A 27,607-nucleotide genomic window follows, 5' to 3' on the forward strand; every position below is an offset into this window, starting at 1 on the left:
TGTGAATTTTGTACAGGGTTGTAAATAACGGTCAGAGGTTCTGCTGTTCTTCAAATTGTCAGGGGTTAGTGGATGTTAGGAGTTCACTATTGAAAAGAAAGGTCCACAAAGGTGTGAGGAAGAGGAGAAGGATGAGGAAGGCAGGAGTCTATGACAGGCCAGCTGTCCACAAGTCCACCCCTTAAAATGGAAGAAGCCCCTCCCCTGTGGCTGAGTCACAGGTAAACCCGCCTCAGGTCTCCAGGTGAGGTGATGGTGTTGCACTGAGGACACAACTTCTTAGCTCCCTGAAGAATAAAAATCACACTTTTTTCAAACATGCTCTGGGCATTTAGCTTGGTTTTTATGGTTAAACAAATTAAAATCAAGATTAAGGTTTTACCAGCGTTCGAAGCCAGCATTCCTCGCAGTGAACATGCCAACACTGGATGGAGGTGAGTGGGGTCGTATACGTGTCCTGCAGAGAGAAGCAGACACAACACAGCTGAGGGCTTCTTAGCTGCAGTACAAAACCCTGCCACTAGATGTCCACGTAAAACTAAAATAACAGCATCGCAGCTGGCGATTGAACTTTTATCAAAGCTTTTTTAACAACAGGAAAGCTCTACTTGATGCGTTTATTGATTTGTTCTCATCATTCTCTGCAAATATCCTTCACATTAAACCTCTTTGATTTACATCCTTTGATACATAAGTATGGAGTCAGCAAGACTAGTGCATTTAAAATCTGATCATAGTCCAGGAAACAGCAGCTTTAGCTACACAAAGAAGTCACACACAGAAGGAACAGAATTTAATTAATCACTTAACTGTGTGTATTTTTTTACCTGAGGTTTTGTGTGGTTATAGAGCTGTTTGTAGGCTTGTAAGTGAATAAGTACAACATATGTGTTAGATGATACCAGAGATAAGAGATTATTTTCATTGTAGATACACATTTTTTCAGTGATCATTTAATCATTCCCTCTGCAAAATATAAAAAATAATAGTGAAATCTTTCATCACAAATTGTCAGAAGCAAGGGAAATGTCTTTGGGTGGTGTCTTTGTCCTACACAATGATATAAAGTAGTGGAAATTAGTAAATCCTCACATTTAATAATCTGGAAGGAGCAGACTGTGTGGCAGTTTTACTCAATAAATTACTTAATGGCTAAGATATACTGAATCATTTTCTGTCAGTCACCTGTTGGATTAACTGACTAATTGTTCCAGCTCAAGACTGAAATTCTGAAAAAAAAGATCAAGACTTGTTTTCTATATATAAATCCAAATTAAAATAATGCAGACAATTATAATACTGATAATATAATATACATCAGAGACTTATGTGAACGTTTGTGTGGTCATGAAGCATGATGTCAAACACATTTTCCTAATATTTCAAATAATATTACTTAAATAGTTTTCACAGTTTTTAAAAAACAAAACAAAAAGGACAACAACAGCACAAATGATTATTTTTATATTCAATTTTAAAATCAACAATATTGATTTACTGCCCAAAACATAGGTCACTACAGGAGTATCATCAATTTTTGCATTATTGCGCGATTCTTTCTCTTTCCCGTGTTTGCTCTGCCGCTGTAATTTGCCTTCATACTCACCATGCAGATGAGGCATTTAAATCTGTCTCCTTTAGACAACTGTTTCTCCAAATCCCGTATTCGAGCTTTAAGTGCGTCCAGAGTTGTCAGTGTGGAGTCCTCTGAGAGTCTGCACACACACACACACACACACACACACACACACACACACACGCAGAAGGACAGTAACAGGAGGGGAGAGAGGAGGGTGTGTGATTTAGGCAGACACTGGAGAGTCATTTATAAATCGAAGACAGATTAAATTATTCGCTGGCCAACATGGACACTGAGCATGAAATTTAGCGGCAATCACATTGTCCACATTCATTGTCTCATTTATCATAGGTGGAGAGGAGGGTGTGTGTGTGTGTGGGTGAGTGTGGGGTTCAGGTATCAGGGTCCTCACAAAGATGGATATATACACAGACACACTCAGACTATACAGCGTGCGCTGACATAGTGCACATCGAGGCAGACGGGCTACAATGCATTAAGTGTGATGAAATGTGTGTACATGCAGTGCGTCGCCCGCTATGACCTTGATTGATAACATTATCACATAATATTGTATCATGCTGATGGTAGCAGGAGTAGCTCATCTGAACTGCTACGACACGCAGAGCGCCACACCAAGACCTTAAAAACTGACAGACAGACTTGTTTGTTTTGATGTTTGATCAATTTTTAACTTTGTGTCACTCCTGGCGGGGTCAAGCCATGTGAGATTTCAAGACAAAAAACTGAAAGTGCCTTAAATCCAACACATTACTTAAAAGACAACAGTATGTGATCACAAATGTTGAGTTGTTCATGGTAAGGATGTCGACATAATGTGTGACACGTTTGTCATGTGCTGTGAGACTGAAGTGATCACAGAGTACAAACTTACATCTCTATCTCAGTGTTTTTGCAGGTTTTGGGGAGACCAGCTATGCTGCCATGTACTTTTTCTCCACTGCTGGTAGATGGACTCCCTGAGTAAACACACAGATGCAGATATAATGGACTAATTATTAAGAAACAACAAAACTCAGTAACATCTAAAGCCCTTATTCTGTAGTTGCTCTGGGGGGCTGGAACCAATCCCAGCTGACACTGGGCAAGAGGTAGGGTACGCCCTGGACAGACCACCCGTATATCACAGAGTTGACATGTAGAGACAGACAACCACTCACCCTCACACCTTTGGGTAATTCAGTCACCAGTGAACCTAATCCACAGCCCAGTGGGAGGAAGCCTGAGCCCAGAGAAAACCCACACAGGCACAGGAAGAAAGGCCCTGGGTTGCTGCAAGGTTAAAACCCAGAGCCTTTTTACTGTGAGGTGACAATGCTAACCGCTATACCACTGTGCCGCCCTACTGCAAAACCTTCTTATATAACTGTGAAGAGTCATTATTTAATTCTTTCATTCAAAGTTTGCTTAACTCACCGTCATTTGACCATTTGGGAAAGTCTAGGTTCATCCTAGAGTCGGGCAACACGCTGCTGCTGCTGCTGCTGGAAAAAGACAACAGAGAAAAAAATATATACATATATATATGTGATGAAAAAAGGAACATGATCATTTCATAGCTAACTGAACATCCAGCGTGAATAAAAGGCGGAATACATACTTCAGTGTTGTCTCCTTGGAGCTTTCTCCTGAACAGGGGATCACATCTGTCTCTGTGTATCTGTGAAGTAAACTTAAGAAAAACTGGACAATTAAAAGGAATTTATAAAGCTTGTCAAATCTTGAGAAACATCATACTTCTAATTCTAATTCAGGCACAAGTTAAACTTTCTCCGGGTACTTTTATTTTTACTTGAGGCCAACTTTCCAAAGGCTGTTGTTGCCAGTGTCACTGATTACAAACTGTGGATGGTAAGAATTTCTTTAGCATTACTACTGGTTTAAAGTTTAAACACTTGTTCTTGATTCTTACATTTCAATATAAACATAAAACTGCTGTGTTCTTTCACTGTGTCTGATGTAAAGGATACTGTGCTCTGCCGTACTCCAGAGTATCGTCTCCATCCACGTCCAGGTCGGCATCGCTGTCTCGACACTCCTTAGAGGTTGTGCTAACCAGCATTGCACCTGATGAGACATTTCATATGGAAATCCTTCTTTAACAGCCTCTGCACTGAATTAAGATGCTTGTTCTGTTATCTAAAGTCACAAAATGTTTGCTTGCTTCTGTCAGTTGGTGTGTAACAAGTTTGCCGGTCAGAGCATTTTTCTTGGGTAAAGAAAACCGTCAGTTTTAAGCGAACCTTCAAGGCATCCTGATCCACTGTAATCTGCACCGAAAAGTTCAGCGGTTTTTCAACCACTCAGTCACATTATTCAGCCTCCACTGAACAAGACCACAGCAGGGACACTGATAGCACATACTTACAAACTTACAGCACATACAGACCGATGCTTACCTTTGAACCCTCCAACTACAGAAGTCATCTGTATCCTTCTCCTCTCATTCCACTCATCCTCCAATGGCACCAAGTCCGCCAAACCCTCCTAGAACGCACACAGATGTACATACACATGCTGTTTGTCCGGTGTCCTTATGCATCCCACAGCCTCAAGCGATGTGTATCTGCTTGACTGTTGTCATAGCTGTGAACCAACATGGGCAGGGTTTTCTCATGGATACGCACCAAGCTGACAGTGACCCTGATGCTTGGTGAACAAAGGCAGCAATGTGAGAAGGTTCAGACCACCAACAGTCTCTCAACCTGCCTTCTACATCTTATATATATTCATCTCAGATTACTGTAAAAATGTCAAGGAAACAAATATTTGGATCTGTCTTTCACTCAAAGAAAAATAAAGCCCATACCTGTCCCTCCCCTGGTTTCCTCCTCTTCAGCTTGCTGATCCTGACTGGGAACAGACAGATGATTAAATGGACGTCAAGTGACTTTATGTTTACATTGCTTTTTTTAATCAAGTAGTGATCTTTTGTTGGTTCTACTTTCATCTTTGATTTTTGAACCCTCAAACTTGAGACTGTTCCCTCCTCACTCCTTTATTGTGCTGTCGTCCTTTCTGCCCAAAATGTTTGTGAATTGTCTATTTCTCTCACAAAAAAAAACATCAAAGGTCAGAAAAAAGTAAGAGTCTGTAATGGAAGTCACAGAGTGAATGGGATTTTACAAAAAAAAAAAACTGAGTGGGAGCATGAGAAGGGTGCAAGAGAAGGGATTTATAACATAGTTAGAAATTAATTACTGCAGCAATTTACTGCATTATGTCATTTTGTCCTGCTGTGAGGAAGGTTTGGCATTTCTTTTTCACTGTCATAAATAGTAATCCTGCCCATTCTAAATGGTTGAAACAACCATCTTATGCCACACCAGGTGTTAAAAACTGTAACACAAAATGTACGGTTTACAAGTGGACTAACCTGTAACACAGTCACATAACAAGCTGATCACATTCACACACAGAGCTACAGTTACCTCCTCTGTAAGAGCAGGAAACACAGATGTGGACTTCATATACACAGTGACAACAACATGTTATTCCATCAGCAGAGGCAGAGCGGTCCTCCCATCCCGACCCTGCCATCTTCCCCCTCCTCCCCCCTCTTTCCTCTCTGATATTAAAGTTAACATGGCAGAACACCAACTGCACCTCCTCTCCCGCCGCGACCTGACTGATTGTAGATTGCATAAGGGGACATTAAGTTTTAGGGCCCTTTAATTCTTGATAGATGACAGTGGCCTCCTGAAAGGAGATACACAGAGAGCTGGTGGCCGTGACCCGAGTGCCACCATCACAGCGAACATAATGAGGGTTAAAGAGACGGTCATAGATTGGGAAGAACTCATCAAAGAGAGAAAGGAGAGAGAGGTTGATTAATCAACAGAAAACCCCCTCTTCCTCCTCCTTCTCCTCTTCCCTTCCTCTTTCTTTTTCTCCCTGGCGTGTATTTAGAAGCTCATTATGCTGTCCTGTTATAAGACCCAATAAAGGCTAACAGACCTCGACAGCGCTGGTGGTTTGACGAGTCAGCTAAGAGCCAGAGAATCTCAGTGGTAATAATACCAGCAGCGTGATGTCCATAGTGTCAGCTTTAAGCATGATCTGTAGATCTATGTATGTCTTTATCACACTGTCACATGACTTTTAAAATGCTTACATGAGCAAAAGTGACCAGGGAGTTTATATTGTATATACTGTGTATATATAAATATATAGGATTGGGTTGCCAGTTTGTAAAACAATTCCTTCTCCAATTTAAACTTTATATCATCACTTGATAGGTTATGGAAATAAGTTTTTATTAATGAACTTCTGACATTTACAACTGCGAGTAAGTAAAACAGTAAGTGTTATGCTAGAGGAGGATAAACAGTAGCTAAGTGTATTTTTTCACAACCTGGCACCGTCCTGCAGGGCTGTGACATGAACAGCACTTCTACTTCTACTCATGTAACCATGACAAAGTACTTAAATGTTAGTATATAATGATATCTGATAAGAAATCACACCTTGAAAATTTTGTTTTTCACAGAAACATAACAAATTGAGTTACACCAGATAACAAATTAATAAAAGTACTTATGAATGACTTCTGCTTTAAATCCCTGTTAATCTGTAATGCAATGAGCAAATGTTTGGGATTTTTGCTTAATGGATAACTTAACATACAGATGATTCATTTTCTGTCAACAAACTCATTTATTTCATTGACTCCAGCATTAGAATAATGTTGCTGTTTTGGTTGTGCATAGTTTCAGAACTCTGTGACAAATTCATGCAGCCATTATAGAAAAATCAAAAACATTCCTGTATTCACACTTTTATCAGTTTAAATCCAGGGCGTGGCAGCTAAAAGAAATGATCGTGGGCATTTTTTTTAAAAAGTGCTTCGCGGTGTGTCTTACCAGCTTGTGTGCAGTCTAGGTGAGCTCCTGCGCTGTGGGGGCGTAATGGGGCAGATTTGACATAGCACCTGCACCAGCAGAGGTCATCAACTGTTAACATATCAAGAGGTCAAAGCTGAAGGGTTAATAGCTCCTCTGCTCGTGTGGGCGCTAGGCCGGTGGAGATGGTATGGGAAAAGGGTGATATTTGAGCGACTGGTGAGGAGGGGGGAGGAGGGGAGGGGGGTTTGGACGAAACACACAACTGGGCGCATCAGCATGAACACAGGAAATTGGAATATCAAAAAAAAAACTCTACTGTCACTGCTTACGTTTTTAAGTTTAAAGCCATTTAAACTGCAAACCTGACTGAGACTGTTGTACTAAACTGTCTATTAATGCCAAGCTGAGCCAGTGGCAATGAAACACGAGTTCACTCTGCATGCACCAACGTACCATTTAGTCTTGTATGTCTGTTCGCCCGCACACGGAGAAATGTCTGCAACAAACAGAAGAATGAATCTTTCATGTTTTATTCATGTTGCATTCAAACAACAGTTCTTTCATTGCCACATTTAATAGTAGGAACATTTCAAATCTCTATATGTGCTAGTTCTTGTGATTTACAGGTGTAACACTTTACTACAGAACAAAGTATACTGCCTAACATCTGCAGTCACCGGCAACACACCAGAGAAAAACTATGCTTTTAAAATGTTGCTAAGTAATAGCTGTCCAGAGCTCTTTTAGTGCACGAATCAAAAGTATTACATGCATACATTTTGGAGTGTGCATACAGAATCAGGTATATTCTCTGATTCACTATACTGCACTATGAACCTGACAAATAACATTACATTACATATTGCTTTATATTTTTGGTAAGTCTTAATTTCTTAATTCTTAATCCACCCTCAGTTTAAGAAATACTCTTGTTTTGACTCTTTAAAGTGTCTCTACATCTTTAAGAAATGCAAGTTGCCTTTCTCTATTTTTACAACTAAATCTAAGTCCCATGTAGAAGCGCAGACACATGTACGACCATGTCATCCTGTCGTCCTGAAACTCGTGATAATCTGATATTGGTTTCCACATTTTTTAACCTCACCTGGTATCGGTCGGAGTGGGTGTCCTCAGCTGGACGAGGAGTTGAGGTGGGAGAACCTCCTTCATGCTTTATATGCAGAGAAAGACACTGGACAGAAAAAATGAGAGCAAAGATAAAGAGTCAAAGGAAAGGTGGTAGTGGTGGATGTTATTTACCGAACCTCATGAAGACATTACAGTCATGTTTACCTTTGGGGTCCTAATGAGGTGGTCATGCTGCCCTGGAGTGACACTGTAGAGGAGAGAGGCAAATACAGAAGCTTGTGTGTTAAACAACCTTAGAAATATAAAGTCACACACAACACACACACACTCAAATCAACTACACTATCCTCCAATTCAATATACAAACACAATGTTATCCTTTAAATGTCATCTCATAAAAACCTCTGCTTTTATCTTGTCTGAATTTGATCTGAGTCTGTGTATAATCTCATTTTGCTCCTTCACACTTTATGTCTATCACACATTTACTGTCGACCCCCCCACCACCACCACCACAATGTCTCTGTGACACACACACATAACACACATACAGCATACAGCGTCCCTGTGGGCCAAGTTCAATTTGAAACCATTACTGTCCACGGAGCGGTCGTTAAGCAGATTTGGAGTTTAATGTCTTTATTGAAGGAATCATTCTTCTGGTTTAAGCAGCAGGTAACGTGTGTGTGTGTGTGTGTGTGTGTGTGTGTGTGTGTGTGTGTGTGTGTGTGTGTGTGTGTGTGTGTGTGTGTGTGTGTGTGTGTGTGTGTGTGTGTGTGTGTGTGTGTGTGTGTGTGTGTGTGTGTGTGTGTGTGTGTGTGTGTGTGTGTGTGTGTGTGTGTGTGTGTGTGCACCTCTGCTCTTTGTGTGTATATTTTGTGTGAGTGTGCATGTGGGTAGGACTCAAAGCAGCCATTAGCAGGACATTATCCACTCGCTGTATGATTTGTCGCCTTGAGGCTGGAGGCTGTAATATGAAATATGTAGGAAACAATGAGGCAGCTTGTAAACACTGCACGCAGGTGACAGAGAAGGTGGGCGCTACCACCTGGGGAAACTGAAAGGGGCTCCCTGTAGCTACAGCATGTGTCGACATTAATTATTACCGCAAAACTGAACAGAATATTAAGCGAGAACATGACAAATGGATAAATGGGAGAAGTGAAAAGGTAAAAGAACGGTTGGCAGAAGAAAAGAGCAAGTTACCCTCAGCAGTGCCATTAAAAATCTAAGTTCTATGATGTAAAATAAAAAGAACAGAGTAAGATAGAGAAGATTTAATGGGTTTGCGGGAGTGAAATCAGATGACAAAGTGAGTGTGATACCTGATTTGTAGTTGGGTGAGTTTAGCTAACTCCTGCTCCATGTGGTCTTGCAGCTCCCCAGGTCGCAGTATGGCTTTGCAGACCGGACACACTGGGGCCTGAGCATCATAGAGACCCTTCACCTTACCTGAGGAGAAGAGGGATGAGAATGATAATGGAGGTTATAGAAGAAAGATTGTGTCATGGTCATTATCCTGGTCTGTGAGGCTATGAGAGGTAGTGAAGAGAAGTGTGCCACAGAAAACATTGTGCTTTACTATGGAGGGATGATGTGATTTCTTTTCTGGTAACTACTGGCTGCTCTCGTTCTCAGTCACTCAAACAACAAAATATTTTATTAAACAGTCACGCAGATGTTATTTGTTGTTTGTTTTTGTAGACTTGCTTTCATTTAGAGTAATTCCTGAAAATTTGATTTATGTATGAGTCCACATCACAAAGATAAAGTGTCTTTGATAAGAACAATAGTGAGTGAAAAAGAAGAGACAACAACAAAAAAAATTCAGCATTTTAACTAAAAAATAATAAGGCAATTCCACACTGATTAGTCACAATTGGAACATTCAGATCTTTTATTCAGCAAAAGTAGCAGTACAACAGTGTACAAATACTCCACTGCGGTGGCTGAAGCAAGACACTACTTACTTCACTTTCAGAGGCAAGGGAAAACAAAAGAGTAATAAAATTAAAAAGTAAAATAAGGTTGCACACACACAGAGACTATGCTATGCTATGGCCCCCCCTGCTGTCAGTGCGTTGACATCATAGGCTGTCAATAGGAACATTACCCAGGAGGGCCGCTTGGCCCATTGGACCCCACTGATGGATTACTGCCATAAGCAGCCAGCTGGGAGCCTGAGGAGCTCTACTATATCAAGATTTTACCTAGTAGATGAGGTGTTTTACTCCTGAAAGCCATCAATCACATGTAGAGAGCTAGAAGGCAAGATGCACCTAATTTCCCATCACCACACAGTCAAGTGAAGGCAAATGACAGGGCTGGCAATCACAATTCAACTCTTCCTAATATAGGACATTACAAACAGGTTAGTACTTCTGACCCCTCACTGTGGAGCATCATGAACTGAACTTCCCTATTATCCAGACACTGGACCAACACTTTGTCCCAGATGACCAGCAACATGACAAGCTTGTCTGTTGGCAAATGCCGTCTGCTGACATCACTTGAGCTATGAGCCCCTTAATGAAGAACCAAATAGGACAAAATGGCCTCTAAATAAAACATGGGATGGAAATAGAAAACGGAGTTCGGTGTCCTTGGGAGAGTGACAGGTCTGCTGGTCCCCCCCCCCTCGCCTTTTTTGCATCCCTCGCAGAGGCCTAAATGACTTTTCCCGACACGCATCGAGCGTTCCCGGGCTTTCTGCGCTCTGCCGCCCGGAACATGCAGGCATCAGTAAACAATGAAATCTCTGTGCTGAAATTGAATTTATAACCACATTACCTGCACAGATAACGTCTCTGAATGGCGCCATGATAAGAGCAAAGGGATTTGATTTTCAGGTGTTTTACTGGTCCAATTTTTGGATAAGCCCCCCCTCCCTCCTCCAACTACAGCCTCTTCACCTCTACACCACACAGACATTAGATTTAATGGTGTGGGAGCAAGCATGCGCGCTTGAATGCATGGATGAGTGTGCATATGTGTGTGTGCATACTTTTGCTGAGGCCTAACTCTGTGCTGCTGCTGTGCTATTGTAAGCGACAGTTGTTGGTTCATGACCACCTTTTTACACATCTCCATCCCCCTGCTGCCCTCCGCCCCCAACCACATAAACCCTGTCAGTATCAGTCCGCCTCAGACCCTCTTCAGCCTGGGGGGTCTCAGACACACAACAGGGGGTTGTAAAACCTGCCTGTGGGGATTGTTATCTGTTCCCTCACTACGGCAACTGGCTCGGATGGACTGGTCCTCTCTCACCGAGCTGTTCTAGTGGAACTTCTAATGGATTCACTGTCTCTGTGTCTCTGATTATTTCCATCTTTGTGTCTCGCCAGTTCATCCTGTCCTTTCCTGACCGCCTAGCATTTGTCCAGCCTTTTGGATATTGGCTTTCTTCCCACTTGGGAAGGTGATTATTTGGCTATATTTGTTTTGTTCCTGTAAATCAAAATGTGTGGTGCAGAATAACACATTCTTGTCCCTATTTTGTGGTCACTTCAAAATTGATTAAACTATTTTCAAAATCTGAATTGGACTGGCATGGAAAATAAATAAATTTATATACAGCTGCTGTCAGAAAGGAATTGCACAGATGAGCTTACACAAACATGCCTGAGACCAATAGCTGGCTTATCTCCCCCTGGATTTGAAGAGATCACACCCCTGAGGGGAGTAACCCATCAAAATGCTGTGATATGTCTCTGCCCCTAACGCAAAAGAATTGTGAGATAGTAAAGTTCATCTTTTGAAGCAAAGCGAGATATTGTGGCCCTCCTTCTCCCCTTGTATGACTGATGGTGAAATCCACTGTCTGTTGTTCTGCATCAAGCACTGTGATGATCCTGGGTTCAGTACTTGCCACTGAAACAGAGAGATCAGAATCCTGTTGACAAATCTTCTAAACATCAAGTCCCCCCTGAGGGCCCGGGTAATGGCCGACGCCAGCACCCATATGACGGCTGCCAGTTCTGCTGATGCAGACGAAGCAGACATGCCTAACATGACCTTTAGTGAATGCCACATCACATCAGGTCTGGATGTCACCCGCTGACATTATGCTGGGGCATGAAAAGGCTGTTCTGCAGGGGAGACATGATGACGAACATCTCCCCGGTGACAAACCTGTGGACGTGATATAATTCTGATTGACGTGAGGAGGATTGGATGGCTTTGAATGGCAGGGGGAGGTAAAAGCAAGCATCCTGGGGAAGATGTGGAGCTTGTTTTGCATCAGGTGGGTTTGTGTTTTTCTGTGTTCATTGGCAATAAAGTGCTGAGACAACTCACTCCAACTGGTGTCATTATCCCAGTCATCAAACAATTCTCTAAGCACATAAGAAATCCCTCTATAAAGCTATAACACGCCGACTCTATATAGCCAGTAGGTATGCAGAGATTGGCAGGGAGAGTAAAGTTAATGTGTGACAGCTAACACTGTTGTGGTGGGTTGTGTAGGCAGGACCTTGGCAATCCTTCAGAGGAGACAGAAGGCTATAAAAGCCTCTGGCTCCTGCCACACCTGTACCGCACCCTATCCCACGGCCTGCTTCCTATTTAAAAGCATCACATGCAGGATATTAGTCAGGATTTTTTGCAGTCTGTGAGGTAGAGCTAACTTCTGAAGTGGAGGGGGTGAGAGGGGAAAGTATGCAAGACGCCGTTTGTTTTTTTTACTGGGGAAATAATGGCCCATTGAGAGGTTGGGTATTTAATGAGCAACATAATAGGCCCTGTAGTAACACATCTGCTATGAGCAGAGTCATTTCCTCAGCTTTCAAAGGCTCCTGCTTCAGCCTTTAAAACAGCAAGTCCAGTTGCTTTTGACTTAGTACTTCTAGATATCTGCTTTTTATTAATTGCAGAATTGCTACACTGGTGATACATAAAAGACAAATGTGCTGTGAGGCTCCATGTTCAATCCTAACCAAATTCAGTGGCCAGTGAAGGTATGTTTTCCTCTTATGGCTTGACCTCAGTTCTCTCACTGTCCAATCTAATTCCAGCATCCTTCAAAAATATCCCTCCTTCTATGCAATCACTTGTGTTTAATGTATTAAAGACACTCACCACAACCACCACAACCTTTGGCCCTTGCACAAATCGATGCCTCGTTAGACCACTAATGATCATTCATTGACTAATAAGATCTGTATCAATCTCTTGTAGAACATTGATTGGCCTTTGGCCTCTGTAGTGCTCTGTGCATTACATGGACAACGAGAGACAGAGCAGTACGTCCTGGGGAGTTAGGTGATGAAAAAGCTCCTGTTGGGAATGGACAGGAATCCTAAACCTCAAATAGACTCATTCTGAAGCACCTCAGGCCCAAGTCCTTTTCCTCTGCCCTACAGATCAATGGGCATAACCTCTCTGACCACAGGTCAATCAACGCACAGACCCCCAGTTTCTCTCCCTCTCACTCTTTCTCTCTCACCTTCTCCATTAGTCACTGCAATTGTTCCATCAGGTGCAGGCGTGGCTCAGCATGAATGTGTCCAATTGTCTCGCTGATGAAGAGTAGACTGGGTAGCTGTGCGACTGTGTCCCTGTGACCATATTTCCCTTTTCAGGACCCGAGGGCAAAGATCGAACCCTGCCTCTGCTCCGCTCCAACCAATCAATCTGGCCCTCATTGAGATGCATGGCTCAATGATCTGTGATAGTGACTTACAGGTTGGGGAGAGGGAGTGGAAGTCAGGGGGAAACTTAGGAATGTCCTTGGGTATTTGTGGATATATGATGCTACTTAAAGGCCACCTCGTGGGAACATATCTGCAGATCTATTTGAAGAGATTTATTCTGAAATATCTGCCAGTGGAAAAATATAATATATAATATAAGCCTGAACGTTTCTAGTGAAGGCAAAGCTTAAAATGTCAATTCAGTTCTTTGATTTTTGCAGTGCTATTGAATGCTAGAAGTCTTCACAGGTTCACTTGGTCTTGTAACTGAGGCACTTCCCAAGACATGAGCTGGATAGAGTCAAAATTATGCATCCTAAATGGGTAGGGCCCTGCTCTTTTGGTACAAATTTGGTGTCTGTGGTTCAATATGCAGTATGTTCTTCTTGAGCTGATCCAAACAAATCTGACATGGGATGGTGAGTGTGTGAAGGCAGGAATGATGACCCTGAATCCAAAACCAGACTTGTTGATTGCTGTGCTGTCTGTCACAGTCAGAGCAGTCATGTTGGATCAAGAAGCCCCTCCCATCGGACAGTTTTACAGCTGTTCACCTGTGGGCTGTCACTCATTGTACTGCTGTCAACCTGCATTTGCAAGACACAAAAATATTCAGAGATCCAACTACTGTATGTCAAACTATATCACATTGTCAGATCTTGAGGCAATCAAGTGCCATAGTCATGTTAAGGGCAACTTACTGTACCTTTTCTTTTCAGTTTAGGTATTATATAACCTTGGAAGCATTTAAAAAATATTTCATGCTTAGCAGAAATGAATCAAACTGGCACAAAAACCATGAAGTTATTTCAGTACATTTCTCTGAAAGTAAAAACACAGAGAGATGTGTAAACCTGAGGTGTTTGTATTTTATGTATCGTGTGATTGTTCCAATATATTTTACTTTCTTGTTTTGAATGTGTGGTGGGTTGAAATAAACATTTATCAAGCTTTTAAATCTATACATTATTTTTGTCATGACTGTGTCATGTGTTTCTATCTGTGTGTATTTATGAGAGAGAGAAACATCAAGAAACTAACAAATAGATGACAATCCCTCATTAAAGGATTAATTAGATTGGCTCCAAAAATACAGTTCCCTATTACCCAGACCCCTGATTAATAAACATTAATTATTTCTCTCTCTATGTGTAGCTCTGCCTTGCTCTGTCTCTCTTATTATTCCATCATCTTCTCATCACATCTCCCTCATTTTCTTTTGCTCCTTCTCTCAATTAGTGGTTAATGCGAAGAAAATGAGTAGATTGCTCTTTTGCTTGCATCAAGTACTTAACTTCTCTGAACAGTCCTGGACAAACACTGAACTCCCTGAAGAATTTAATTATGCCAGGTCTCAACAGTGATACTGAAACATCAATACAGCCTCTAAAAGCAAGTTCTTACTATGTAGTTGATTGGAGATGGCAGCATTTTCTTACACCTGTGTTCAGACAGAAGAACTCTACCTAGATGCTGTTGCTGTTATCTCAACTTCCACATCAGTTAGTGATTTTTTTACATTTCCCAAAATGCCTTGGACATAAAACCCCCTGAATTCACATGTGAATTTGCCAAGTAGTTGGCTGAATGTGGTGCGAACTCTGATGCAGTCAGCATTGGAGACACATGGACCATAGCTCTGTCTGACGCTCGTAAACACATCATGCCACAGTTTTGGCAATTTTAAAACAACTTACTAGAATTGACTAGAAAATAAAATGAGAAAGAAGGAAAGACAAAGAAATAGGAAAATAAGAGTGGAATAAAGAGGAGGAAGAAGCACATATTTAATTAATGCAAATTAATTAAATTCAGAAGATAATGGCTTGTTGAATGAAACTATCTTGTATCCCTAAAAGTCACAGACTATGCCATGAAAATCTCTGAAATCTAAACCCAGCAACATAAATCAAACATGCAAAATAAATTCAGAAAGAAGCTCTTGGCATTTGGGTTCAGACAGACTGGAAACGCAGCTTGTGTCCAATATTTTGCATTTATATAATTTGAGCATCTGACACAGACCAGTCTGCACACACCATCCTGCTCTAACAAAGAAAAGGCACCCAGCTGCTTTCCCTTCACACACCTGTCCCACATACACTTTGTGCGGTGCAGGTGAGCAGTGGAAACCTTAGCCATTAGGGACTGAGAGTTGCTGGTGCATTTCAATAAAAATGGCTGTTCTCCTGGGCAATATGCCGAGTTTGTGACTAAAAAACAGCCCCCAATTGGGCCTCAGTCCCAGTGTGAGCAGACCTCCAGTCAGAACTTGTGGAACTTTTCGGACACTGCCCCACAGCACCCCTCCTTTAAACCTCATCTGTGGGCATCATTACAGATAAGCCATCTCTCCCTCCCACCATTCAGATAACATCTGATACTGTCAGAAATGGTGCTGACTGCTGCTGGTAAAAGAGGACCACAAGCACCTGGCACACTGTGTGATACACCTGTGTTTGGGTTAGTCACACTTCCTAAAGGATGTTATTGTGTCTTCCTGGATGATCAAACAATTACAGCAGATGATGATGGTTTTATCTTCAAATGGTGGTAAGATACAAATGATTGAGCAGCTTTTCACCCACAAAGATTAAAGAATCAGGAGGATTTACAATTCTATCATTAGGGATTATTTAATTCCTATCTAAAATATTGAAAGGTGAAGAAATCTTGGAGAAACTTTTTAAACTTTCCCCTCCAGTGATGAAATGCTTGTACTGTAATTCAGCATTAGAAATCTGATTTGTGAGTGTGTCGTCTAACTGTTGAAATCTATTGTAGCCCAAGCATTAAACTGCAAAGGTAAGCAGTAAATGATTACTTGTTGTTTTCTTATGAGAGTACAAGGCAGAGCATCCCAGTCTGCTGCATCTGGTATCCCAGCACCAGAGAGAATCAGCTCTCCGTACCCTAAAGTCTTGTTGAGAAAAAGACACATTGAGATTTAATGTAGCACTCTCAAATCACTGTTGCTGATCGTTTTATCGTGTATGAGTGTGTGGTGTGTGTGTGTGGAGGTGGGTTTGTGCATTGAAAAGTGTGCATACACACATTCTTCAGTGTGTGTATGTACTCGTATATATACCATTTACACACACCATCGTGTAGCCCTGGTGAGCGCACTGCAGTGTGAGCCCCCATCGATACGCCTCTCCGATCCCCCCCGTCAGCACACACAGGAGAACAAAGAGGCCTGTGGCAGCGCCAGCAGCTATAGATCTTCTCCCCTGTGTTCTTGCTCAGCGGGGTCACACAGGAGCCGCTCAGAGTTCAATCTCCTCTACTTGACTGATCAGGAACTTTGAGCCACTGCTAATGATACTGGATGCTCTCCAGTCTGCAGGGCCACGAAACAGCCCACCCAGAGCAGAGGAGTCCAGGAGTCCACGCAGATGCAAGCAGCTATTTCAAGCTGGAATTCTCAGAGGAAAACAGCTTGTAAATACTCAGCCTGCTCTCATTCCCAGGGTGTCAAATACTGACCCTTTGTCAAGTACTTTTTGAGTTTTCTACAGATGTAGAAGTGTATCTATGGTGTCTGTATGAGATGCAAAAGATGCAAAGATCTTTTAACTCTAGAGCAGAGTGAACCCAGTCTCCTGAGTGTTTGGCACTAAGAAGAATGGATTTTTTTATTTGGGCAGAATGAAAATGTACACTGCCCACCCACTTTTTTAGGTACACCTGTACAACTGTGTCATAAATGTATAAATTAAATTATATGTTTATTACTGAGGTCAAAGTTAAAGGCAGTGTTGTACTGGACTAGATTATATTCAGAGGTGTTCCTAATAATCTGACCCTCTCATGTCTGTAGCTGGGGAGGACAAACATATAGTGACTATAAAGTTTGAGTGTAACATTTGTGTCCTCCACAACACAACTAAACTTACAACTTTACAATCTTCTACTGTGAAAAAATATTGTCACAGTTAAAGACAGAAGAAGTCGCCACAGTGGTTCTATAATTACTCTTGTTTCCAATGCAAATCAAAGTTTTTGGGAATGTTTCTTTACATTATCAAACTTGGTAAAACTGTGATGGAAACTTGTTTGATGGCCACTGGACAAATGTTCAACTTGTTCTGAACTGGCTCACCACAGTGTTACACTAGATGAGGTTAAGCTACTGTATCGCTTTTGTTATGTCAAACTCAAGCTACAGTAGTGGAGCTACTCAGTATGCTATAATGGTGTAATTTGCATTGAAACAATCCTCAGCATGTATCCCATAATCATTCAGTGACTGATTTGTAATTGCACTAATAGGGTCACGGCCGAGACAATAGGAAGTGTAAAGGAGACTCTCTGCTCACGCTCAGCCTCACAGCCTCACAGCGGGCCTGCCAACCACTGCCTGTGTGGTCTGTGGGGACAATTAGCACAATCTCCATACTAATGGCAGCCTGTAATGGACACTGCTGAGCTTGCCTGTGTGTGTGTGTGTGTATCTGTGCATATACATGTGCATGTGAGGGAATGTTTGCATACGTGCATATCATTCAGTGTGAGGAGTACCTTCCTGGTTGTAGTTGAGCAACTGCCTGCCCTCTAGTGTGTGTCTGTTTGTGTTAGATACATACTGAGTTCTTGTGTTTATGTGTTTGTGCGTGTGTGTGTGTGTGTGTGTGTGTGTGTGTGTGTGTAGCCAACCAAAAGCCTGTATTTTACAGAGGTGAACCCCCTTTCCACCCCCTTTGCTCACGGCTCTAACCCTGATCCATGGCCACTCATTAGCACCATAATAAAGAGTTGAGATGACACATAAAAGGTTATATACTGCTGTTTTCCTACCAATTATCAAGCCTGTGATTTATGGCACAAGCCCAGGGCTATTCTCTGAGGAGAACCGGGGGAGCGTTTACACCCTTACTCAGTGGTGTGAGGGGTCAATCCTGGTAGACTTTGACACTTAAGGCAGGGGTGCACCAGCACTGGTGGGAGTTTGCTGAACAGTTAAGCAGCACTGGAAGTAACTAAATTCAACACAGGGTGTTTAGGATGCATGTGTAAGTAAACCATTCTGTTTCCTGTGCTTTAACATGTTTAAACTGTCACATTCACATGGTCATATAACCCAACAAATATTAACTTTCCCTCTAAGGCTGTGTCCTAAATTGCTCCTATAATTAGCCTCTGCCAAATGATCTGAGTGTCTGAAATCTTTTTGAAATGCTTGGACGGTGTAGTACCCTAAACCAGTACCACAAAAAAAAATTTTTTTAAGTGCCCATACTATGTACATGATTTACTGTGATAAATTCTACAATTCATCATGCTGCATTTCAGAGATTCTACTCTACACCTGACAGTGATGATGCACAATAACAATTATTCATGTCCAAATTCCAAACTTACTGCTTCTATAGGCTACAGCAGATTATTATCTATAATCAGAATCCTTATAAGCTACTCCTGAAAACTTTTATCATAGGGCTTTCTGATAATTGTATTTTAATATGCATGAATCTGGTAAACAGGTACACATGTATGTCTTTGTACATGTAGTACACACACCTGCTCTTTGTAAAGCATCTTGTAAGAGTTTATTTTGATAAGTGCTATATAAATATTATTATATAATTATTATTATAATATTAATACATAAGATGTAGAGAATGGGGGAAGGAGAGGGTGATAGCAGCTCCCTAATGATATATTTACATAATTCAAATTCTGAAAAATGTACTTTTTAAATTGCACATCCGATGATCTACAATGGCAGATAATCCTGTTTATAAAGTCATTGAATAATGTCGGGTCGCCTTGCGGGAGGTAAAGCTATCATGCCTGACATGCCTTTAACGTGTTGGCTTTTGTCAAGCTCCTCCACAGCTGGAAGACTTGTAACAAGCACATGTATACAAGTGACATACTGTAATGAGGTCTGTGTGTGCCACTAGGCATGTGTGTCTGTGTATGGCAGACACACAGGCATGCAGGCTCGGTGTGGTCTTGCTGTCTGTCTTTGCCACTCCCGAGCGCCATGTGTTTAACCACAGCATTTGGCCTTCCTGCCCTCTCTATCATTCTGACTGATTTGTCAGACTCTGGGGACCAGATGGAGAATGTGTTTGCGTGCTAGTGTGTGTGTATGTGCACGCAACTTCTTATGAAGATGCGACCTAATCTACAGAAGTAACCCCTATGCCTTTACCCCAAATCATTCCTATGCATGCATACACACACACACAAACCAGGTCTTTGATGTGAGATCAGAAGCGGTCATGATGCGGGTTGATCAGGTGCACAGAGAAAGAGAAGGAAGAGGGGTAAATGGAAGAAGGGAAGAAGGAAAGATGGCCTCTGTTAAAACAAGACTGTTGTTTTAACAACCCCTGGGCCCTGCACTCGTTATAACCCTCTGTCTCTCTTTCTCTGTTTTTCTTTCACTGTGTCCTGTCTTCTCAAGCCTCCCTCTCTCTACACAGAATCAGCACTGTTTGTGTGGGCCAATCACAGTAGGAGATGTAGGCAGAGGCAGCGACTACAAGATATGTTATGACTCATGTTTCAGCAGAACACTGACCGTCTAACAGGTGCTGATGGTCACCACAAAAAGACCCTCGCACACAAACACACAGACTTCCCCCTGCTACTGTAAGAGCCTACTGCCAGATTTATGAAAATGCAATTTGTCTAAGACAAGCCGTGTGGTCTACTCTCTGACACTGGGAAACTTCTGATGTCTAAGCTGTAACATACACACACAGATACCCACACTGCATTCACAAATGTATAAACACATACAAGACCACAAATGTAACTCCAAAAACATGAGGAAAAAGTTCTATGTTCCTTCTTTTTAGTCCTTGTAAGATGAGAGGAAAGAGATAAAAAGCCAAGAAGAGTTTCCCCTCCTGCCAGGATAAAAGCCTCTTTTACTTGGGAGAACATTAGAACAAACTACCATCACAACAGGAGGGGGAACAGTCAACCGTAGCATGCTCTCACATCAAACAGACCCACCATTAATACTGTAACGTTTCCTCGCTGAGTGTTTGGAAACAAGTCCGAGTCCAGCATTGCGGTCAGAGAACTGGTTACAGATGTCACTTTATTTGAGATGATACAACTTTATAAACTTTTTCGTTGTTGTTGTTTTTTACTTGACAATTTGCTATGTTGCATGTCATCATGGAAAAAACCTCAGCAGCCTGTATCAAAACTAACAAAAAGTTATTTGCTTGAGATCTCTTTCCTTTTTTTGCCTCTACGTGCCGACATTTCTCAGTTGTGCTGTTCGTGTTTCTACCCTCTTATTGCTACGTTACATCAGTTCTTATTAAAGTTTGCATGTCACAGATCACACAGACACAAAAATCACAAAAAGGCAAACATAAAAAAACTAGACATAGGCATATGGTGAGTGTGACTGTTGATGCATGGGGTGCACGTGTGGGTCTGCCTGATGAGGAGTATACACCCTGGGAATAATAGTGGGCAGCAGATACTATATGTGTATGCATGAGCATCGAGTGGTTGCTATTGATCTCCTGTGGTCTGCCAGGAGGTTGTAAACACTGTCTTTCAACAGGAAGCTCCAGTCAATACAAGCAGCCATCAACAACTGCTACACGGAAAACACACTGCACAGACGCCCTCCCTGTTATCAAATCAGCACACACAGCTATATGGCTCAGTGTGTGTGTGTGTGCATGTGTGAGAGACAGAGAAAGAGAACGGGGGGAGAGAGAGAGGGGTCAATATACATGCACAAATAAGGGTTTGGAAATTACACACAAACATTTATTGCTGGTGGATGAAAACTGTGTAATTGCAACATTTTTGATGATTTAATGAGTGAATGACCACAAGCTCCTCTGTGGGTTAATTCTGCAATATTTGGCTTTATGAATATGCAATTAAAATCATTACTGCGGTCACACTGAAAAAGCTGATGTCCTTGATTCTTGATAACTTGACAGTTTGGAGATATGACAGCAGTAATGGTCACACCTGTCTATGGTCACACCTTAAAACACACATTTGTACAGATTTCTTTGTGAGTATACTCACTGACATTATACATTCACTTAGCTCCTTACAGCCTGTACTTAGACTAACCTTATCCAGCACAAGTAAATTCCTATAACCTTTACCCCAACACTAAGCTAAATGTAATTCTACCCTTAAACCTAAAACCAATTCCTGACACTCAAACATCCTTTTGTGGTAGTGTTAGAAAGTGAGGAGTAAAGTATCCTCACTTTCCCAAAATGTCCTCACTGTGGTATAAAACTCAAACTGGTTTTCACAGTGTATGCACGCATATATAAGTACACACACACATGCTGCGTGAAAACATGTAATCTGTGTGCGGAACAAGCTCAAGCTCTAGAGATAATCATGTGACAAAGCTAAGATGAATCTATGTAATATCGATTATGTTTGGATGCTGCACCAGTCTGCTAACAACCCGTGAATAACCGACCATGGACGACACTTAGACACTGAGAGCATCTGGCAGAGAATCCTCAGTGTGTGTTATGCTTAAATGTTTCCCCTCCGGTCACTTCCTGGTAGATTTCTTTTCACTCAGGTGGTAATTTGATGAGTCTCTCAGTGCCTTCTGATCCCCTGAAAGAGAACTCTTTAATAGTCCATGCCTATTTGGAAGGCATGCTTTACTCACGTTATCTTTAGTTAAAAGTCACAGATATCAAAAATAGAAAGAGGGTCTGACTCAATAAGTTTGCAACATGAGATCATTTCCTTTCCACTTAATTTTGACATGTTTTGGTGCTCAAAACAAATGCCATACTTGTGGTGGCCCATGCAAGAGCATGCACGAGACATCTACCGTATTTTCCGCACTATAAGGCGCACCTAAGAGCCTTAAATTTTCTCAAAAATCGGCCGTGCACCTAATAATCCGGTGCGCCTTATGTGTGCACTGAGTTCCAAAATCTGTAAAAAAAATGTTGTGCGACTTTGGTAAGCGCTCCGCTTGATTGACTGTCGGACCATTTCCCGCTGACACAGGGACGTAATACGTACACTACGCACGCTGGCAGCGATAAACCAGTCTAAACCGGTCTAAGGACCCCTGAAAATGGCACCAGTGAAGAGACATGCTTACGAGGCACAATTCAAACTACAGGCTATCAGTTACGCGGTTGTAAATGGGAATAGAGCAGCTGCGAAAGAATTCAAAATCAATGAATCTATGGTTCGGAAGTGGATTTGTGGGAAAAGATTGATTAAAAAATAATGTGAGTGTATTGTTAAATAGTAGAATAAAGTTCAACTAAACTCACTGTTTTGCTTCCCTTACGTTTTAGCATGCGCCTTATAATACGGTGCGCCTTATGGTGCAGAAAATACGGTAAGTTTAAAGTGAGTTTATAGTGAATTTATATCTTTCATCAAACAGGTTCAAGATCAGTCCAGTCTTTTGGTTGGACGAAAAAGAAAAGAAAAGAAGGAGGTGAAAGGAGACAAGCTGTTTGCTTTTGTTTGTTGGCCTTCGTGGGTCTCTTTGCCTACTGTGCACATGACGGTTTTCCGTCTTCTGTCCAGGAGCTCAACGTGTTACAAGAATCACAACGCACTGGGCTCTCGAACATCTGGTTTCAGTTATCACAGCTCTCCCTGAGCTTTGCCACCACAGTAAGATACAGACACACACATACACACACACTATCAGTGTCTGGACACGGGGTGTTTTGCCACTCTGCTGCTCCGGTTTCCCAGCTTGGTGTTTCTGGTAAAGGGCCATTGTAGTTCCAGCTCAGGCCTGTGGCGGAAAGCATCTCCCTGAGGAAAATAAGCACGACTCGCTCCAGTGAAGACATCTGCCCTTTGAAAACGAGCATGGCTGTTTGAACAGCTGTCAGTGCACAACGTGCATCTCAGACCTTCCCTGATAAAACACAAGCAAGAACGGGAGGGAAAACTGACAGAAGAAAGACACTGGATGGATAGAAGGAGACGTCCACTGGCAACGATGCACAAGGCAGAAGTGACGAAGTGCCTTACCTGCTTGTTATGTAGACTGACAAGAAGCTATGAGAGGAACTACCGCACTTGGTCACCTGTACTTGAAATTGGAGACTATGCCAAAAATGTGCATTTACTGTTCATGCTAGCATTGGCCACAGTATCTCAACTCTCCTCATCGCATGTGTTAGACTAGGTGAAGTTCCTACAGATCCTTCTGAAGGTGGCAACACTAGAAAAGAGTGCTACCTCCTATACGGAAAAGTCATTCGTTACAAAAGTGTCATGTCCTAAAAATCACATTTTGATGTATTACAAGGAAAACCTCCCCAAGTATCATCACTTCAGTTTTCAGAATTACTTAAAAAATGTGTCAGTGTATATTCGGAGCACTGGACAGCTACAGTGCAGTGCCCAGGAACTGACACAAGTTCTGAGGTCAATGTCTTGCTAAAGGGCAGCGTCAAGAAATATAGGTGTCTTGGGGGTAGAGCATAACACTCGCAGAAAATCCAGGCACGCACAGCAGGAAAATGTGAACTCCACATGGACGATCATTTCCCTAATGAAGAAAACTTAAAAACTATAAATGTAAGAGTTGATGGTCTAGTTCATCGTCTAGTGAGAATTTGCACTGCCATCGCTGCTGCAGTATGCGAGCAGTAGACACTCTCATACTACAAGAAGATTTCAAGCTTAACACTTAAGAAGTGACTGTCTGTTACCCAGTCAAGAGGAACAAGTGTATGTCAGACTTAGAAATGTGCTGGGAGCTCAATTGCATTAAAGCCCTTAGTTTGCCTGAGCTCCAATCTAATTGGATAAAGCTAGAAAAGCAGCTTCCAATGTGCATGAATTCTTTTTTTTCCACTTTTTTTTTTTTTTTGGAGGAGCGTTGCATCCCATGTTCTGTTCCACCCCATCTTTTGTCCTTGTCAACATTCTCCAAATGAGATTCCCAAAATCAGGAGGTGAGGGGAGCACGCATGCACGAGTGCACAGTGCAAATATTGTCAGACAGACACACCTCTCACACCAGCATGCTGGCTGGCATCGCTTCCTTTCCCGTCCTTATTAAAATTCCATATTGAGATTCCTTCCTGTCACTCCGCCTCCCTGGCCCTGTCACTCAGCCAACAACCGGCGACAAAATCAGCAAGTTTCAACAAAGACACACACATATGCATAGAGACACACACGGCACACAATCCAAACTTTTCTTAAGACAACTCATCCCTGCTCCCGCCCTTTATGTGTGGGATGAAAGTTTCCTTTAGGTGATATGTGTGAGAGCGTGTATCAGCATCTCTCCCTCCTGCCTTCCCCCCTCTCCATCTCTGCTCCCCCTCTCATTGTCATTATTTTCGATGGTGTCCCCCTCTGATCTGTCGAGCCTTTGGGTGCTCTCTCTCCTCTGTCTCTATCTTTCTGTGGTCCCTTTCATCTGTCAGGCGCTCCCCTTGGCGACCGCCACTGAGGGGGTTTGATTTCCCATCATGCCTAGCATTGCCTCCCTGACTCTGGCTCCCTGCCTCCCTCCCCTCTCCCTCTAAGGCGAGTGTTGTGCCCCCGCGTCGTTGGGCAATTATCCCCGGGAGTAATGAGGAGCGTCTCTCCCTCTGCGGTGCGTTGACTGACACCTCTCCCACTCATTTGTCAACAAATCAGACGGCTGGTGTGGGCGGCCATATTGAGCTGAGGGTTGTCGTCGGAAAGCTCAGGCTGAGGCGTATCACCACGTCTTTCTCTCCCTCTCTTTTTTTCTCATCCTCCTCCATCCCTTCCTCTCTATCTCTGCCACCTCGTTATCTCTGACAGGGTGTCATTCGTTCCAACTCTCACTCCTCCTATGTCAACCCTCTATACGCACCAATGTATTTGTGTTCCTCAGCCGCCAAGAAATGTCTGACTTCCAATAGTCCTAATGGTCATATGTGGCTAATGATCACTAAGCTGAATAAGTGACACTAGTCAATTTATTTGTGTCAAAGTCAGTCAGCCAGTTGCTGTAAACACTTTGCCCAACTAGAGGATAAAGACTGCAAAAGGGAAAACATTTTCAGATATGTCTTTACTCACAAAACCTCCTTTCAATTTGTCACCTCTAGTCGAAGCAGCTGTGGAGGATATACAGTATGTAAAGCTCATCTGCTGTGTCACGTCAGGATGAGTAAGGTCTTTGATATACCACTTAAAGGCTGTATATTTGACTGCAAACTTTAAAGAGATGAATGACTGGGTGTGAGTTTTGCATGTGAGCAGGGAGAGATGTCCATCATTACGTACCAAAACCTATGTCAGATGTGTTTTCTGTGAGTTGAGTGAGTACTCACTGTGCTCTTTACGTTCCTCCGGGCTCAGTGAAGCCTCTCCATCAGACAGCAGGCCGGACATGGAGAATAGCTTCCTCCCTGAGTCCTCCCCAACTTTGAGGGAGCCTCCCAGGGAGCTGAAGTCAAACTCCTTCCCCTCCACCTCTGGAAAGCAACTTTTCAGCCTTTTGGCAGGGGTGAAAGCCGACTGGTAACTCCCCGGCTCCCTCTCCTCTTGTGGGGAGGAGAAAGGTCGGAAGGCTCCCACCCCGCTGTGGTTGAGCATGCCCAGGGTGGAGCAGTCCAGATTTGGTGGGGTGAACTGAGGGTGCAGGTGGAGCAGGGAGGCTGGGAAATCACGGGAAGGAAAAGTGCCTGACATTGGGCCCTGGCGCTGATACATAGAGGTGAAGGTGTAGGAGGCCGAAGGGAAGGGGAGGTGGAGGTCCTTCTCCACTGAAGCAGGGACACCGAAGGGCCTGGGCGCTTGGCAGGGGACAGAGGCATCTCGGCCGGCCTCAGCAGTAGAGGCAAGGACCATCAGGGCAGGGGAGGCCAGTGGAGCGGGCAGGTAGGAGGGGCTGTCCATCTTGAAAGGGCGGTGGAGGTCCATTCACCTCCCTATTTGTAAATGTGAGGAGAAGGAGAGGACACACAGGGTGAGAGGAGACTGGAGGCATGAAAAGAAAATATTGTTTCAAAACGTGCACTATTTTAGGTGACAAAGAGTAACCGTTTTCCTTTCACCATTACTGGATAATTAAGTGAGCTGTCTTATGAAGAATAAGGTTTAATTAGTCTAAAAAAGAATAAAATTTAATTTTGTTAGGTTTTATGATCTCACATTGAAAACCTTTCTTCATTTTGTAAAACGCACCCAGTTGCAACCCTAGAGGCATTTTTACGATTACAGTTTTGAATTAATTTCGGTAGAAAAGGGCAGGAGATGGCCCACTGTGCCTGTAAATATTTATGCCAATAAAACACACATGTAGTCAAAGCCTGCAAAAAAATAGATTTAATAGCGAGCTAAGGGTTTAGATTTAGGAAAAGCCTCCAAACACATTCGGAAAAAAGACCAGTTCTTTTTTATTTGTAAAAAAAAAAAAATGTTTAGGTAAATCAGAAAACGTGCAGTTTGTGGGAACATTTCTTTTCCAAAATGTGAAACAACACTCTAAACAAAAACACCATAAAATGATTAACTTCATTTAACTAATCGCGGTTTCTTTACAATAATAATTTAAAGGATGAGCAATAATATATTCCAGCAAAAAAAGCTTCCTCTAATTCGTGATTTCACCTTTTCTAAACTAAAATTAAATGAATAGCACAAGATTGGCATTAACGGCCTAAATATAAAAGGAGCCTAATGTTTCGCCTTTTTGAATTCACAAAAGTGTTTCCACAGTTTATGAACCGAAACATCTGTTCTTAAAACTAAACAGGATGAGAAGAAACATATTTAACTGACTTCAAAAAAACTTCAAATTGAGAAAAATGAACAAATAGCTCATATTTTGCAATTAAATGACGCGATGCCATAACTTTTCACACACACCTAAAAGCGCACAGGGGATCAATATGATCGTTTCAGATTTTTTTGACGTGTTTCCAAACTGTTTTGCAGACAGGGCACAAGTTCCCTCACTTCCGAAAAAAAACGACCACAAAGCCTCACACGGGACAGAGCATATGGCAATCAAATAACCAATTAAACCAATTAAAACAAATGAAGCTGTAATCACTTGTGTTATTACGCAGCATCAGCAGCACTTACCGTGATGAAGTACTCAAAGCGAGATTTATTTGGCCGTCAAGTGGAACTCTCTCACTCTCCTTCTCTTTCAACTTAGAATTTCAAGGACGCGGCACTTTTCTCCTGGTCGCACAGAAAAGAGAGAAAGATTAAAAAAAAAAAACCCGTGCAGCTGCGGCCAGCGTCGGCTCTTCAGTCCTGCTCCAGATGTTCCTGGTGTCTAAGAGTTGAGTTAACGCTGAGATGTGTGGAGTTCAGAGCTGTAGTCGCTGTGTTTCTGGGCAGGTCCAGGGCATCAGCGAGTGGACTGGTCTGTCTCTGTTGGGCTTTCCTTCATGCGCTCCGAATGACAATCCCCCTCTCTTTCC

The 27,607-nt window shown here is 42.4% G+C and overlaps 1 protein-coding gene across 3 annotated transcripts; it reads right to left on the reverse strand.

Annotated features, from left to right (window-relative positions):
* Positions 1 to 27,592, reverse strand: LOC109967408 (E3 ubiquitin-protein ligase RNF220-like). 3 transcript variants are annotated; one of them, XM_020612944.1, is made up of 16 exons: positions 27,261 to 27,592; positions 25,502 to 26,101; positions 8,859 to 8,985; positions 7,738 to 7,780; positions 7,550 to 7,636; positions 6,898 to 6,940; positions 6,463 to 6,552; positions 4,410 to 4,453; positions 4,000 to 4,087; positions 3,571 to 3,667; positions 3,201 to 3,260; positions 3,017 to 3,081; positions 2,475 to 2,559; positions 1,607 to 1,715; positions 383 to 457; positions 1 to 287 (listed from the first exon to the last, which is right to left on the reverse strand). In XM_020612944.1, exons 2-16 carry the CDS (start codon positions 26,091 to 26,093, stop codon positions 216 to 218), a joined length of 1,677 nt encoding a protein of 558 aa, XP_020468600.1. In that variant the 5' UTR covers positions 26,094 to 26,101; positions 27,261 to 27,592; the 3' UTR covers positions 1 to 215. The 3 variants fall into 3 exon arrangements, with proteins under 3 accessions (XP_020468600.1, XP_020468599.1, XP_020468601.1); XM_020612943.1 differs by having other exon boundaries at positions 3,017 to 3,084; XM_020612945.1 differs by lacking the exon at positions 6,463 to 6,552 and having other exon boundaries at positions 3,017 to 3,084.
* Between the last annotated feature and the right edge of the window lie 15 nt (positions 27,593 to 27,607).

The sequence above is a fragment of the Monopterus albus genome, unplaced genomic scaffold, assembly GCF_001952655.1.
Source record: "Monopterus albus unplaced genomic scaffold, M_albus_1.0 scaffold129.1, whole genome shotgun sequence".
NCBI lineage: Eukaryota > Metazoa > Chordata > Actinopteri > Synbranchiformes > Synbranchidae > Monopterus > Monopterus albus.

What these genes read in the sequence shown, in the direction of transcription:
- LOC109967408 (XM_020612943.1), bottom strand. Translation starts at nt 26,093, where the DNA reads ATGGACCTCCACCGCCCTTTCAAGATGGACAGCCCCTCCTACCTGCCC. An exon ending in GGAGGAACGTAAAGAGCACA is followed by an intron (nt 8,986 to 25,501) that starts GTGAGTACTCAC and finishes TCTTCTCCTCAG; the next exon opens with GTAAGGTGAAGGGTCTCTAT. An exon ending in CTCACCCAACTACAAATCAG is followed by an intron (nt 7,781 to 8,858) that starts GTATCACACTCA and finishes TCTCCTCTACAG; the next exon opens with TGTCACTCCAGGGCAGCATG.